At 39.4% G+C, this 17,363-nt stretch overlaps 2 protein-coding genes across 5 annotated transcripts in view; one reads left to right on the top strand and one right to left on the bottom strand.

The window, feature by feature from the left end:
- LOC126236536 (uncharacterized) overlaps window positions 1–17,363 on the top strand; it is a 302,827-nt gene that overhangs the window by 17,485 nt on the left and 267,979 nt on the right. The gene's annotated exons all lie outside the window — the stretch shown is intronic.
- The window catches only part of LOC126236547 (uncharacterized), a 342,194-nt gene that overhangs the window by 509 nt on the left and 324,322 nt on the right, over window positions 1–17,363 (bottom strand). Inside the window, exon 3 of one of the 4 annotated variants that reach the window (XM_049945954.1) lies at window positions 2,689–2,801. The exons of the other annotated variants lie outside the window; for them this stretch is intronic. Within the exon in view, the coding sequence (XP_049801911.1) occupies window positions 2,689–2,801 (113 nt within the window). The remainder of the gene's footprint in view (window positions 1–2,688; window positions 2,802–17,363) is intronic. 4 annotated transcript variants of the gene reach the window in all.

Below are 17,363 nucleotides of genomic sequence, written 5' to 3' on the forward strand. Positions count from 1 at the left end.
GTTACAGGGTTCCTATCCTTACTGGTAATATAGCAGTCAGTTGGAAGAGTGATTACGCGCGTCAACCTGACTTACGGCATATTTCGAAAGTTTAAGGATGCCACTACAACCAAGTTCCTCTAGGGTGGGGGGGGGGGGGGGGGTAATGCTCCTGGAGCGCGAAGCATTCAATAAGCACGACATGTATCCTGAGACGTGCCAAATGACGATAACCTGAGGGACCTCGTTTTCGTTTGCTGGGAACTGATCTGGCCATCCCTGAGTTTGTGATTTGAGAATGGCTAGCACTTCTGGTCCCCACTAACCCTAAAACTTAGTCGAACGTGAACGATCTCAGTGGAAATTGGCGCCGCACGAGAACATCTTAACACAAGAACGATCCAACGTGACTGGATGAAGTGCGTGTACTCTGTCCTTCGTGTACATGTCAGCAACGGTATTCTGCCGTCCGAACGTTCCACCAACCAGTTGTAACAACCCGATTATAGAAGCCATAATGAACACCCTTTTGTTGCAAAAAGAAATAGAAAAGTAAGTCATATTGAGAGTGATGACAGTTACTGACCACAAATTTTACGCTCTGATCAGTTTTATTAAGAAGAATGTCATGTAAATACTAACGCTTATCATAAAGAAAGGACTGAATGAAATAATTCCATATGATACGAAACAGAAACTTTAAGGAGAGAATTCAAGAAGTTATTATTTGCGAAGTTTAAAGCCCAGACCATAAATTGACCAAAGATAACATTTATCCTAGAAGAGAGTTGCAGCCGCTTTGAGCTATAAGTTGGCTGTGACTGCAATGAAACTCGGCAATGGAGATGTTTGTGATGAGACTTTGCCTTCGTGATACTTAATAGCCACGAACATCAAAGGACACAGAAAGAGATTCATCGAAGACATAAACTCAGTTATTACACTTGAATAGGCAACAGATAAACGCAGTCACGAAGAACTTGCAATTTCGCCGTACTGTCAGAAGCTATCGTCAAAGTCAGAACTGCGGATGCTAAACGACGAAATCACCCTGTAGAAACACTGAATGAATCCGGTACCTTTCTCCATCACTCAGAATGCCAAGTTTGGAGAGCGCAAGATCACCAAAATGTTAATTGTTTTGAGAGAGACCAAACGTTTCTAGTGGTGAGACCTTCAGTTATCCCCAACTCTCGAAGATTCACATTTTATTAGATTTTGAAGAATTATTCTCTTTGAATTGCGCCCATGTTACTCTGCACGATCCCTGTGAAGTTACGGGCTTCAGCTTTGTGTGAGATGCGAGGTCACCTTCTGTTTATTAATCGTCCGCAATATTAATGCATGTGGGACTGGGGCATTTCGGTCGGCTCAACATGAGTTTTAATCGTGATATTTTGCTAGGACACGATGGGCAATTTCACAGTATAGGCACAGCTGTTCTGAAAGCTTCGATAGATGGTGCGTTTTCCTTAACCACTGTTCTTGATGACTGCAATGTATCAGCCTGCTTACAATAGTGGCCACGAAAAGCCAAACTAAATAATGTCGTGGTTGTATAGTAACAAACTTACTATACATGTAGATTTTGCCGCTTGTTTTCTAGACATTTTCATCTAAATATTCATTATTTAACTTTCATGTACTCTTGTACGAACCAACACGCGTACAGGCACAACTTCTAACGCAGTGGAAATCTTAACCAGTAATACGACAACCCCACATCTTCTTCTTTCGCGATATTTTGGTCTGGCCTAAGTAACGTGATTTATCAGGTTCTTTTTTCAACCTTCACTGACTACTAATTAAAATGTGTGGCATGCTGCTATTTACCATATAAATGCCCGATATTTGGGAAATTTTTTGCAATGGTTATACGGTTGATTGCTAGTACAGTGTGTCATCGCCTATAAGTAACATATACCGTATTTCGGCATGATATTACATTGCAGATGTCTCACTAAGACAATGAATGAGTCTGTGCCCTAATTTAATGCCAACATGATGTTTCCGATAAGATGTAGTCCAGTACGTTCACTTATGATTGGCCAGTTCACCTAATTCGTCGTCTCTATGTCAACGCGTCGTTAAATCTTTAACTTCTTTAAACTTGCAAGACTATTTCTACTTGTTCCTAAGCGTATGACGGGTATTGTTTACACACACTAATCCAGTTGTCGGCATTCTACAGGATATGAAGAAAAGTGTACGTTGCCTATCGGTTTATAGTGTTAAGCTTAGTATAGGTGTGTGTACTTCACTGCCAACACATTCACTATGAAAATTAACCACACGCTACAGACCGCGGCACTTGTGGCAACTTCCGTCGCCTGTTAAAATATCTTTTCGTAAAATGTTGAAACTATGGCCCACTGCGTACTTCATGTCGCGTTACACGACATAATCCTCCTAAAAGAATTCAAGGGTGTGTAGTGAAAAACATGCAGCAGTTTTAAGGGGCAAGAAAATGACTATAAAAGGTGGACTAAACATGCACAGCAAATTGCTCTGAATGGTTTTGGTGGACAATCATGAAGAGTTGCATTTTCGTAATTTCGGTGAGGCAAGGTTAGCAACTGTTCCTTGATGATTTTATTTCACTAATATTTTCACTTTCGCTGTGGGACCATTCGCGAATTTTTATGCTGAACAAACTGGTTTCATCTTGTCAATTTTGAACAGAAAACAATTCTGTTTGAAGTAACTTACCTTTCGGTAGTTGGTTGTAGCAAGAATACAGCTTCAACGAATTAGCATACAAGTAGAACTTGTTGTCTGCTGCGACACAAATGGTATCATCGTCATCTTCCGTGTAGGGCGACCTCCCCAGAAATCTACTGTCAGCTGTGATATTGCCGGTGCTTAGAGTCTCATTCCCGATGTTGGCGGTGGTCGACTCTTCTGGTTGTCCGTGGACCTCCGCCACTCCTACCAGTGCTGTAAAAGTCAGTGAACGTAATTACAGATGGCTATTTCGTCTAATGTATGTTAATGAAACTCTCCCACTTAGCACTGCAACACTACTGTATGTTATATATGTGTTACTTGAACTTTCCACTCGTCCCACAAAATAAAAAAGAACGAATCAACAGCGACATACACGCTATGCTCATGTCGGACAAGTTCTCGTTATTAATTTCGTGTTCCAATATACAATTACAGTGGTCTTTCAAGTTCTTGTTGGATTGTTATCATCTCATAATTAAATTGACAATATTAGTTCTTTCCTCACTTATATATGGGAAGGTGTGCCTTTTTAGTAAGGCTCTGCCACACTGAAGGCTAGTCAGATATTTGGCTGATAAAGTTAGGTTCTTCATTGGTTTTGACATCAGACAGCCCGCTCTATCCTCAGTAGTAAAGAATGAAAAGGTATTGCAGAAGCTGGAAGCCTTCCTCGTTACGATCATGTAGCTGGGGTTTCACTGAAAAGCACACATATCTCCAAGTGGACGGCTCTGTAAAGTCTTTTGCTCCTCATCAAGATTATGAACGTAACCTATTAGAATATTGTCCCTGTTCCGTCCTCTGAAACTCACGTGATAGAGAAGATTAATGGGTGCCATTAGTTTTTGTTTGTTTTTCTGTTACATTCAAACTAAACTGAGAGGCAAAGAAGTGAAAGCCTTGCATGGAGCGTCTCACATAACTTCTTGTGATGTTCCGAATATTGTACGATGGGAGACATCAGAGTCATTTCACTATCTACGTTAAGTCCAAGATACTAGTACAGACACGGTTCCGTCACAGGAATGTGACCGCCGCCTTTGTTAGACTTCAACGCGAGATAACCACTCAATGACGGTAGGGCTCAGTATTAACGCTGGAGGCTATGTAAAGATCATCAGGGAGCCGCGGGGGACAGTGCAATCGTTGTCATAATGCGGAAACGAAGCTATTTATCTGACGTCCAAAAGGGTATGGCTATTGCCTTTCAGGCAAAGAGTGGATGCACGCCTCAGTTTGTAAACTGTTCAAGTGTCACCCTGCTTAAAGTGAAGTGTGCATGGTAAAACTGCACTATCGAAAAGTGACAGCATGACCAGTGGGGCAACATTGACCATAGATGACAGAAGTGAGAGACAGCTGCGGAGATGTGTACGGATGAACAGGCATGGTACAGTTGAGGGAAAGACGCCCCAGATGAACCACGGGGCTACCAGCAGTGTCTGCTCAACGATTATCGCGCGAAAGTCGTTGTTTCCCGCTGTCCACAGTAGGTTCCAGATTCGTACGCTCACGTCGACTGCTGATCACCGGCGACGAAGGCTTCAATTTTCACTCCAATACCTGAACCGGACCTGCTTTGAGCGGCCTTTTGAGGAGAAAGACGTTTTATGCTCGATCGGGTATAAGGCGGGTGGCGTGTAGGGCGTGAAACGTCTCAAGGCAAACAACCTGCAATGAGTGAGGGAGCGTTATGGTCTGAGGAATGTATTCGTGTCGGTGATTCTTCATAATGGAAGCCATAATCGATCTAAACTACTATGCGTTTGTGCTTGAGGACCGTGTCCACCCCTCCATGCAGTTAAATGTTCTTCGGTACGATGGCATCTGCCAAGAACACAATACATCCTCTCACTGTTGGATCTGTAGTTTGCTCTTAATATGACTGGACATGTTTCCTTCTGTTCTTTGGAATGAGATCTCAATATAGTAACTTTAGGGCTCTTGTACTTCTCTTTATACTCTGTGATCAAGAAATGTGTTTCCAGTAATTGCAGTTTTATTTTATTATGCAACTGTTTTGTTGGATACTTGTTGTCAGTTTCAATACGTAGTTTTCTGTAAAGAATATACGAGTTTTTTCACTGCACTCGCTTTCTTCAGTAGCGTCTATTATGTGCCCTGTATTTGGCCTTCTAATTCTTACTTGATTCTCCCCCAGTTTTTTTTGTTTATGCTACTTAGTGTTTAATATTGTTTTTTATGTGCCTGTTCGTACTTATCTTTACCTTTCTTTAATCCCTTTGTTAGTAGTTTGTTTAGTTAGTGACTTGTAGCGCAATTTTCGTTGCTGTTCATTATTGCAGTACATCTTACGTTTGTAAGTACCTCTTATAGTTTTTACATTTGAAATGTAACGCATGAGAAAATTTTTCAGCCAGCACACCGAAACATGTCATAGAGGCACGTGACATCTTACGTTACAGTTCAATGTGCACAAACAAACGTTGTGAATTGACTCGATCTCCGTATTTTGAAGGCGGTATGAAATGCGCAAGAAGATACTCCAAAAATATTATCCTTGAATAGCTGAAATTATATTCTATGATTTACATTTTCTGGTTTTTTAATTGCAGTGAGGACGAAACAGACGACCGCATGGGAAAAATCGTTGAATTACACACACGCAGACAAATGATCGAAAACTTATGTTGCTTCCAACAACACTAAGGTGAAATAAAAATGCGAAAACTATTGTCAGCAAAACGTAACTGGTGCAGTAACTTTTCTTGTTGCGTAACTAAAGCTGGCGTCCTGTTTTCACCATTCCTACAAGAAGTGTTGCGTGCGCATTCCAGTATGTATCACAGCTTAGCGTCATGGTTCTCTACTTCTCAAGTGTAAAAGGATTCCAAAACCAGTCACTAACTCTCAAAATACATATAGCTATTAAATAGTAGGTCGAAGTACTGATTTCGCTTTTCCGAATCTGATTCACCACAGAATTAGGTTTCGTTGAATTGTCTCAAAAGACCCAGCTAGTCGACATTGACGTAACTGATCGAACCAGTAGAAACTAATACCGCTCAGTAGTGGAAATGTATCTGGATCTAAGAAGATGTCTTTAAGGTCCTATACACAACTTTTTCCAGTTCCAGCAGAACCGTAGGACGAAAGAGCGACAAAGCATTCCGAGCGACTCGAAAAAAGCACACATGATTGGATGCCTAACTCGTTTTAGTTGCAGATTAGATGAACCCCTATTATACCCACGGTTGATGACCATTTTGGAGGACGGAAGTCTCCTCCATATAAAACCAAACTGATTCAGCAAACCGAAGTCTTGTGATATTCGTCAACTAGGAATCACATTATGGGCAATGTCGCCCACATGGAAGCCTCGTTCCTTGAAATATTCCAAACAATACTCGATACAGTTCCGAAATGTCATTTAGTGAACATCGTATGAGAATACCGGATATCGGACCTGATTTATGATTTTATTCGGTAACTCACTGCAGAAATAGTTCAACAAAACACTCTTAATGGGACAAAAGTGATAGTCGTAAAGATATTTTCAAAGGTACGACAGCGACCTATGATATGGCTATAACTGTTCACACCTTACACAGTATAAGAGAAGTATCCCATAGTTTGGGAGGTGGTACTTTGGACGAAAACATAAGCAAAATGTCCCGAAGATATGAGGTCTAAGATACATACTTTCAGAGCACGTGCACTTGGTGATAGTGTAAACCGTCTTCACAGTTCATTTCAAGTGCAGCATATACGTTAATTCTAACAAAACAGGTGTGTATTTTGAACAGCTTATGAAAAACATTTACGTTGTCGTTTTTTCTCTGAAACTGCCAGAACACTGATGCCTGCTGTTTCACAAAGAAAATACCAAACTCCATTTTGAACACCTCCCTTACTGATGGCTCACAAGTGCAGGTCTTAAGTAATAGCTTGTAAAACTACGACACCGTGCAGCACGTATTTTCCAGCTACTTGGTTTCATAAATTTAAAACCATTTTTACAACTATATGTACTTGTGAAATTAATCATAAATGATATTTTATGAGACTGTAATATATGATGAAAGAATAAATAACAAATAATTATGTCAAGTCGTTGTAGTAAATAGTCTGTAAATGACAGGGATGCTATATTTGTATGACACGGGTCATACATTTCATGTAACAATAATATCGTTGGCGTAAGAACGCACGGAGGGATGAGTTGCGACCAATCTGCGTTTTGGTACAGACATGTGTCTTGGGGCAGATATGACAAATTGTGCTGGAATTGGTGTTATAATAAGGGGGAAGCTAAGATATAAGTGAGGGAGCACGTGTATGTGCGTAGTACATGACGCAAGAAGGTTTTTCGAGTTAATGATAAAAGCAGTGTGGCCCATGTTTATTCAAGTTCATCGCTAATCAAACGAGCCTACGGTCTATACTGAATTTCATAAATAGCATTACATCGTACTGCAAGCAACTCATCGCAAAGTAAGATAAATCCAGTAGTTTTATAGTTGTGTTATACGCATGCCAGTATAATAGTAGCTTTCTTGGTTCAAAAAATAGCTCTGAACACTATGGGACTCAACATCCGAGGTCATCAGTCCCCTAGAACTTAGAACTACTTAATCCTAACTAACCGAAGGACATCACACACATTCATGCCCGAGGCAGGATTCGAACCTGCGACCGTAGCGGTCGCGCGGTTCCAGACTGAAGTGCCTAGAACCGCTCGACCAGCCCGTCCGGCAGTTTTCATGGGACATTAGATTGGTCCAGTCAAACCACCAACGTAGTCCTGTCCTCTCATCATAACTTCCGAGAAAGTCTTAAGGGAAAAATATAGATAAAAAAGATCCGTTAAATTGAGAACTAATTTTCAATCAAGTAGTCATTGTAATAGGAAGCTGTAGTAACTATGGTTCTTCATATGGTGCAGCACTGCTATGCTAACACAGACAATCAGTTGAACTGAAAAGTTATATAAGTGCAATACATGTTTGAGTGACAAAACTATACCGGCTATCTTGAAGCCATGGTAATTTTATGATTTTATGTTTTGTTCTGTAAATAACATATCTCTACATAACATTAGTACAGGCAGAAGGTTGTTGCCTTGAGGGAAGGTTTTTACGGCACTATTCGAATAGTATCTGATAAGGATAAGGAATTAATTACTTCCGGTCACGACTAAAGATATTTTCAAAGACACAGCTTTATCGTTATTTGCGTGACGCAATATAGTATCTACGAAGTGTTGCTAGTCGCAATTAAAATTTTTATTAGAATTATTTCATCAGAGATTAACGTCTTTAGTGTTCATTTTACGCGTGTTTTTTACATTGAAGCTCGCGCAAGCGCATTTTGTATATTTACCGCATTACCTTTGTTAAAGTATTTACTTGAATTCAGTGTAATTAGCTATTTACCAAAGGCAGCTTTCAATCGTTTTGGAGATTGAAAACATTTTATTCTGATTTCTAAGTTCATTCATACAACTTTGTGATACCTAATCACGGTTTCCTACAGTAAGACTTCCACTCGTAGCCTTTCTTTTTTTTTACGTTTATAAAGTTTTGTACACAGCAAATACTCGTGCAATAACGAATGGGTTGGAACTGTCTAAATAGTATCGGTAAGAATCGACTTCCATATTACATGCTTTGTTTATATTTATTGTGCAACAGTTTTATGCACAGGAGAGTATATGTGAGTATCATGTTACGATACAACAAGAATATAATGTCGTCCAAGTGTTTTAACGGTTGCTTACTGCACTCTGCTGACGATTCGATACAACAAATAGCTTACAGTGGACGAGATAAGCTTCACAATAGCAATGATTAACAAGTGCTCATTCGAAATAAGATATGCATTTTAAAGTCTTCTGGATTGTATTTCATTTTTTTTTCGGTCAATCGACTAACTTTCTATACATGGAAATAGCTTTTCGCATTGATTAATACATGAGAAATTTTGTAAAATAGGGGTAAGAAAAAAATGTTTATCGTGAATGACAGATAATAAATTCTGCCAATACTTACCAGCAACAAGCAACAAAGCAGCCTTCATTGTACTCGACAAAATCTACTACTGCTCTCTGCGTTATATTTTCATTTATATATGTTTAAATACCCGATGGCATCATCGAATGTTATCGTTAAGTTTCCTCCTGATTTTCCGTTCCGTGAACTCTGGTTGCAACAACTAGCAGCAGATTGACTTTCCTTGTGCTTGAAAAGATCTGTTATCGTTCGCTATGTCAAACGTATTATCAGCATTAAAACTACAGCATTCAATAAAACTTGTTACCATACTTTGAGCACAGGCTGGAAAGGAATATTTTTTTCTCTCAATAAAGCCCATCTTTTAATGTCGTACGGCTCGAATGCTGATGAAAGGAGGTGAACAGATGTCAGTGATATTTATATCATTCACCATCCGGTATAAAGAGCTTTCCATTTTGAAGAGGAGACTCTTGTGCATAGAGGAACTTCAGTACCTAGATACTACAGTCTAGTTACCAATCTTAGAATCATACGAGGGAGTGTTCTCTAGAGACTACGTAAGCAGTTTCCACCATCTTCTAAATTTTTTTATTATTCTTAGACGTAATGTTGTGTTTTTTGCAGCATTTGTAATTTTTTCTAGATCTACACCTCTACGTCCAGTATAATACATTAAATCTATTTGAAATATGTGGTTAATTCTTTAGCTACAGACTGTTATACATTTAACTTCCCGTGGATTAAATCTGGGGGCGCCATATCGTATGGGCACGTAAAATTCCCCTCCTTAAAAAATCTTTTTGCGTGTAAAGAGCAACAAACCGACGCCTTCTGTAGACACTAGCAGTCAAATGAAAGGCTAGACGAGCATTGTTTGTTAGGATTGAGTCTAGCAACACAATTCAAAACGGAAATACCGTATATCTGTTATAACTCCAGAGAAACGGCACTTAACGACTCTTAGGAAATACACCCTATATAAAGTACTGACGCTTTTGTGATACTGCGTTGGTCGTGCGCCATAGTAAGTAATAATTTAACACAAGACAAAGCTGTGACTTGGAAAATGGGAAAAACCTTCAATTCAGCAGAGTCAACTTAGTAATGCAGAAAAAGACTGGAGCACATAAAAAGTGGATAAGAAATAAGGAAATATTTTAAAGATCAAATACCCATCTGGCTAAAAAGCGAAAAAGTGTAAATTGTTTCGAATTACAACTTTGTCCCCACCCTTCTGTTAGAGGGAAAGTCACACAAGGATCGACTTAGAGAGAAAGAGTCGAAGCTTGACACATCACTAACAGCTCCACACACGGAACACATACGTACTTAACATGATAAGTGTTTAATTGTTTTAGGTTTTAGTGTAAATGGCATACCAGTTATGTATGTAGTACATTCTGCGACGTGGAATTTAATTATGTCACATTCTCCTTAGAAAAATGAAGTGAAATATTTTTCCTTTTGATGCATTTAACCTCGCATTTTGCAAAAACAGACAAAATGTCTGGTGGGATACTGCAATCACTGGTTATACAATGTTACTTATAATCCGTCATGATTGCAAAAATGTTTATTCACGTAGCTGGTTTCTGTCCGTCTACAACCATCTTCAGATATGCAAATTTCAGTTACAGGAGTATTCCGTCCTCACACAGCAACATTCACATGCTGCGTCCAGCTTTAAACTCCGGTATGATCTCGAGGGCCCTGGACAGTCTGTCGCACCACACTGGCTCTTCTCTTCAAGGAACTGCCTCGTACTCTGTGACAAATGAGTGGACAGATGTGTCAACAAAGATGAATTCTCTGAAAACATCTGTAGAAGTCTTATTATTTACTGGCGTCCTGAAAATGAAAGACACTCCCTTTCCTACAGAGCACACGTACTTCTATTCCTGCAGCCCCTGCAGAAAATGAACAGGAAGTCACGAATGTAGACTTCCTTTGATTACATCCCTATTAACAGTAGAGTATTAGTTTTGTTCGTGATCTTTTAACTACTTCATCTTCGCCTTGTTTACAAACAAAGTGACGGGCTACTTTTGTACTCTTTACAAACGAGGGACAGCTTTGACAACGAACTTTCGGAACCGCACGAAACCATGTATAAAGTAACACCCGATCATAGAAAAACCAGTGGTCTGTATAATTTTCATGCAAAACGTTTCATTCTACCATAAGCAGCATTTTAATAGAGAGAAATAAAGTAACAAGATGTAACTGAAAGGTAAATAGGGAACTTTAAGAATATTAACATGTAATTCAATGACGTCAGTGTAACATGCACTTTCAGTCAACAGTGCAAAAAAAACTCTGCCTAAAGTATTCAAATAGCTCAAAACACACATATCCTACACACCTGATAGTGCTTATACGAATTCTCATTCTGCAGATGCGGAAGTGGTTAAAACAATCCAGACGAGAACAAAGTCAACACCTCATTAGATCCACGTTTCTATATCCGCAATCACTTACATATTTTATCAGTCCAACAAACAACGGGACATTAATTACATTTTTAAATGATATTATGAGTATGTCAGTGTCATTACAGGCCTTCCACCAAGTATAGTGCAAAATATGCATATACTCAGTTGCCAAAACTTGATTGTACATCACAGAGTGAAGTGTATAATGACAAACTTATGTGAATCTTCCCTTGTGTTTTGGAACATTGTAGTCTTACATAATCAGCAATCCTTGTGATGTAGAGTTGATATGAGCGAAAGATGTAACCACCAAGAGATGGTAATGTTTTGTGGCTCTTAGTGGAATATCTTCGGAAAATATCTTTGCTTGGAAAATTGGAACTTAGGAGAGTGTGATGCGTATACCGTCACCATCTATTACGCAGCAACACGTTCTTTTCACTTGCTGCGTGTTCGCCAAGGAATGAAGTAAGAAATCGTTTCACGTTGATCTTTCGTCATTGTTCTACTCTTGCTTGGCTCCGCATGAATCTTTCGTGGCAGGTTGTTTCAGGTTCCTTTGAAATATTTGTGGCAATAGTGTCTTTTGGCCCTTGAAAACAGATGTACTACATCTTTGCTAATCAATCTGTCATTGATGAAGCGACATGAATTGTGTAGCTGTGGATAGAGGTATGTAGAGACTACAACTCATTAGCTGTAGCTTTCTCGCCTCTGTGGGACAGTGTTGATGATGAAGACATTTCGTACTGGAATAAGCTCTGGTCACTGTTCCAAACATTTTCACTCAACACACTCTGCTGTGTCATACACACGTTCACTTCTTCCACAAACTGTTGTGCCATCTTCCGTGTAATGTTATCGTCTTCTTTGTCTTTCCGTGTGACAAATGTAGTAAAACGCACGGATAAAATGCGATTCTCAACTTTAAGACTGTCGATAAACGAATTCGAAGCTTTGAAATTGTCCAAGTCAACCATTTTAGACGTTTCTAGTGCCCACATCTGCAGATGCCGACAGCGAACTGTAGAGCCACACTACCTCTCTCTATTAAATCGTGATACCACATGCTCATTTAGAGCTTGTAATTGGGACCGTCTGTTTTCTTTCAAACGATCTCCTGCTGCCTTTCACAGACGCACAATTTACAATTAATCGGCAATTTCATTTACTTTTAATATACTTATACTGCCCCACTAGTTTGCCACAAGAATTGAAGCCACGACGTTCAGGTTCTTCCTGTACTTCAAAATCAGTATCCCTATCTTTATATTTTACTGTTTAACATATTTAGCTCACATCCACTTGATTTATACAGGTGCGGAATCGTTAAATTACTTAGCTTTCCCAGAATGTTTTAAATTTAATGGTGATATTTAATGGTGTGTGGAATAATAATACGGTCAAACTATGAAAATATATACTATACTCATTCAAATGAAATATATATCTCCACGACAGTAATAAGACGGGGTCGATATTAGTAAAACATAAAGTATCTGTACAAACGGCGTGGCTGCATTAGATTCAGTTACTAATGTATTATTCATTCTGGACACTGAAACAAGCTGTGTTTACTTGTTGTCCCATGTCACAATGAAGTGGTACTGTAATGTGGCATACCATAAATGAAATAATAAAATTTCCATATTGATTTTTGATTTGTCTTCTTTCAGCTGTGCCACAAATGGCTCTGAGCACTATGGGACTTAACACCTGAGGTCATCAGTCTGTAGAACTTGTAACAACTTAAACCTAACTAACCTAAGGACATCACACACATCCATGGCCGAGGCAGGATTCGAACCTACGACCGTAGCAGTCACGGGTTCCGGACTGTAGCGCCTCACCCGCCAGCAAGCACTTAACGCCGGACACGATGGAACCTGTCGACTGCGTGCCGGACAAAGGAAACGTTCCACCTCGATATCATTTTTTTTTTTTCTGTACAGGGTTCAGTCCGCTAATACCTACCCCACACAACCATTCGAGATGTTTGGAAAGTTCTCTCACATGACACACTAAAAGCTATATCGGTCCTAAATTTCACAAATTCCCAGCACCGACAGATAGGAACAAACACACTTGCTTTGTCCAAACCACCCTCACGCCACATGCCCGTGACTCCACGGCGCCACCAGCACATGGGATGACGGTGCACAAACTACACTCTAGCCCAATAAACTCTGCAATTCTCTCACCGATAGACAGGAACCGACACGCTCGAATTGGAATGTTCTGGAGGTGCTGCAGGAGCCCCTCGACCCAAATATGTCGAACGACAGGAAAAGGCACGAATAGAAGAAGCGTAAACCAATACAAGCCATCCCACGAGCATGCAAAAGATTTAGGAATGGATTCCAATGGCCAGAAATTTATGCTGGGAGAAAAAAATGTTCATCTGGACGTAGCATGCAAGGTTGCTCCAGTCATAAGTTCGTAACATACCATATCTGTGATGCGTTCCTTTATTTCACTTGAAAAAGGTACTGCTTAAAACATCTCCACATAATATGAGATAGCTTAGAGGTGGAAGTAATCGTCACATATATTATTACACAAGAATATGCAATGAACACTGTGTTGCAAAATTTAGTCTCTGAAATGACTCTTTTTCGACATTTTTACATAATGTGCAGGTCATTTTCATTAAAATGCCTTGAAAGAACAAATAAGTGATGTATAGAAGCTCTGATTTCTGTTAACTGATTTTTCTAACCAAAAAGTGTATAAATTTACAATAAACTTCAGTAAATAAGGAAGTTTTGTATTTGAGTATTGTAGTATCATAGAGACCGGATTTCATACACGGGCTACAGGTAGCTAATTTTACTTGATAGAGACCTTCTGTAAAACACACAATACATGACGTGTAGGTCAGTAGGTCACGTATTTAATGAAACATTTTTTTCAAATTATTGGCCATTAACGGTGCTAAAATGTGAAATATTACGGATTTTTCAGTTCTTTTATTTAAATGTGTGGTTTCAGGTCTGATAAGGTTAACTGATTCTGGACAACAATGCAGGATATGTTTGGCAATCGTGTGACCAACGAGTTTCTTCCTGAATGACCCAGAATTGGCCTACAAATGTCACATGACATTTTTTTATGATTTGCATCAAATAAGAGGAGTGATTTTCCCGTAACGTGTGAAATAATTTTAGGAGTTTACGGTTTTCATTTTACTTGGAAACTGCGATTAATCTTGCCTTTTACGTTTCGAGACTATCCTTCATAGTCAGGGGTGGAGGAGTAAGGCAGAACACAATGCTGTAAAATTTGGCTATCCAGGAGTAACTTGGGCCAGGGAAGGGTGCCTACTTTGTTTTCTGATTCCAGTCTCGGTGGGGGATACGCTTTTATACGTTTTGTGGCACAGCTGAGGCTGGCCGTTGTGGCCGAGCGGTTCTAGGAGCTTCAGGTTCGAATACTGCCTCGGCCATGGATGTGTGTGATTTCCTTAGGTTAGTTAGGTTTAAGTTGTTCCAAGTTCTACAGACTGATGACCTCAGGTGTTAAGTCCCATAGTGCTCAGAGCCATTTGTGGCACAGCTGAAAGAAGACAAATCGAAAATCAATAAGTAAATTTTATTATTTCATTTATGGTATGCTACATTACAGTACCACTTCATTGTGACATGGGACTGCAAGTAAACACAGTTTGTTTCTGTGACCAGAATGAATAATACATTAGTAACTGAATCTAATGCAGCCACGCCGTTTGTACAGATACTTTATGTTTCACTAAAATCGACTTTCGTCTTGTTACTGTCGTGGAGATATAAATTTCATTTGAATTAGTACAGTATATATTTTCATAGTTTGACCGTTATTTTATTCCACACACCATTAAATATCACCATTAAATTTAAAACATTCTGGGAAAGCTAAGTAATTTAACGATTCCGCACCTGTATAAATCAAGTGGATGTGAGCTAAAGATGTTAAAAGTAAAATATAATGATAGGGATACTGATTTTGAAGTACAGGAAGAACCTGAACGTGAAGGTGGTTACTCAAACAGTACACGACGTCCATCTCCAGAGCAACAGCAACAGTCCAGTCAAAGTGAGTACGATCTATGTACAAGCAAACCGTCGAAATCCAGTGTAATAGAAGATATTGATGACAGCCTACTAGAAAACACTGATGATGGCTGTGGCTGTCGTGGCTTCAACTCCTGTGGCAAACTAGTGGGGCACTATAAGTGTATTAAAAGTAAATGAAATTGCCGATTAATTGTAAATTGTGCGTCTAGTGAAAGGCAGCAGGAGATCGTTTGAAAGAAAACAGACGGTCCCAATTACAAGCTCTAAATGAGCATGTGGTATCACGATTTAATAGAGAGAGGTAGTGTGGCTCTACAGTTCGCTGTCGGCATCTGCAGATGTGGGCACTAGAAACGTCTAAAATGGTTGACTTGGAAAATTTCAAAGCTTCGAATTCGTTTATCGACAGTCTTAAAGTTGAGAATCGCATTTTATCCGTGCGTTTTACTACATTTGTCACACAGAAAGACAAAGAAGTCGATAACATTACACGGAAGATGGCACAACAGTTTGTGGAAGAAGTGAACGTGTGTATGACACAGCAGAGTGTGTTGAGTGAAAATGTTTGCAACAGTGACCAGAGCTTATTCCAGTACGAAATGTCTTCATCATCAACACTGCCCCACAGAGGCGAGAAAACTACAGCTAATGTGTTGTAGTCTCTACATACCTCTACCCACAGCTACACAATTCATGTCGCTTCATCAACGACAGATTGATTAGCAAAGAAGTAGTACATCTGTTTTCAAGGGCCAAAAGACACTTTTGCCACAAATATTTCAAAGGAACCTGAAGCAACCTGCCACGAAAGATTCATGCGGAGGCAAGCAAGAGTAGAACAATGACGAAAGATCAACGTGAAACGATTTCTTACTTCATTCCTTGGCGAACACGCAGCAAGTGAAAAGAACGTGTTGCTGCGTAATAGATGGTGACGGTATACGCATCGTTCTCGTCCCTAAGTGCAAATTTTCCAAGCAAAGATATTAGCTGGAGATATTCCACTAAAAGCCACAAAACATTACCATCTCTTGGTGGTTACACCTTTCGCTCATATCAACTCTACATCACAAGGATTGCTAATTATGTAAGACTACAATGTTCCAAAACACAAGGGAAGATTCACATAAGTTGGGCATAACACACTTCACTCTGTGATGTAAAATCAAGCTTTGGCAACTGAGTATATGCATATTTTGCACTATACTTGGTGGAAGGCCTGTAATGACACTGACATACTCACAATATCATTTAAAAATGTAATTAATGTCCCGTTGTTTGTTGGACTGATAAAATATGTAAGTGATTGCGGATATAGAAACGTGGATCTAATGAGGTGTTGACTTTGTTCTCGTCTGGATTGTTTTAACCACTTCCGCATCTGCAGAATGAGAATTCGTATAAGCACTATCAGGTGTGTAGGATATGTGTGTTTTGAGCTATTTGATTACTTTAGGCAGAGTTTTTTTGCACTGTTGACTGAAAGTGCATGTTACACTGACGTCATTGAATTACATGTTAATATTCTTAAAGTTCCCTATTTACCTTTCAATTACATCTTGTTACTTTATTTCTCTCTATTAAAATGCTGCTTATGGTAGAATGAAACGTTTTGCATGAAAATTATACAGACCACTGGTTTTTCTATGATCGGGTGTTACTTTATACATGGTTTCGTGCGGTTCCGAAAGTTCGTTGTCAAAGCTGTCCCTCGTTTGTAAAAAGTACAAAAGTAGCCCGTCACTTTGTTAGCCAACAAGGCGAAGATGAAGTAGTTAAAAGATCACGAACAAAACTGATAATATACTGTTAATAGGGATGTAATCAAAGGAAGTCTACAGTCGTGACTTCCTGTTCATCTTCTGCAGGGGCTGCCGGAATAGAAGTACGTGTGCTCTGTAGGAAAGGGAGTGTCTGTCATTTTCAGTACCAACAGTAAATAATAAGACTTCTACAGATGGTTTCAGAGAATTCATCTTTGTTGACACATCTGTCCATTCATTTGTCACAGAGTACGAGGCAGTTACAGAAGAGAAGAGCCAGTGTGGTGCGACAGACTGTCCAGAGCCCTCGAAATCATACCGGAATTTTCAGCTGGACACAGCATCTGAATGTTGCTGTAACTGAAATTTGCATATCTGAAGATGGTTCTGGACGGACAGAAATCAGCTACGTGAATAAACATTTTTGCAATCATG

Source organism: Schistocerca nitens, chromosome 2 (genome assembly GCF_023898315.1).
Source record: "Schistocerca nitens isolate TAMUIC-IGC-003100 chromosome 2, iqSchNite1.1, whole genome shotgun sequence".
In the NCBI taxonomy this organism is placed as follows: Eukaryota; Metazoa; Arthropoda; class Insecta; order Orthoptera; family Acrididae; genus Schistocerca; species Schistocerca nitens.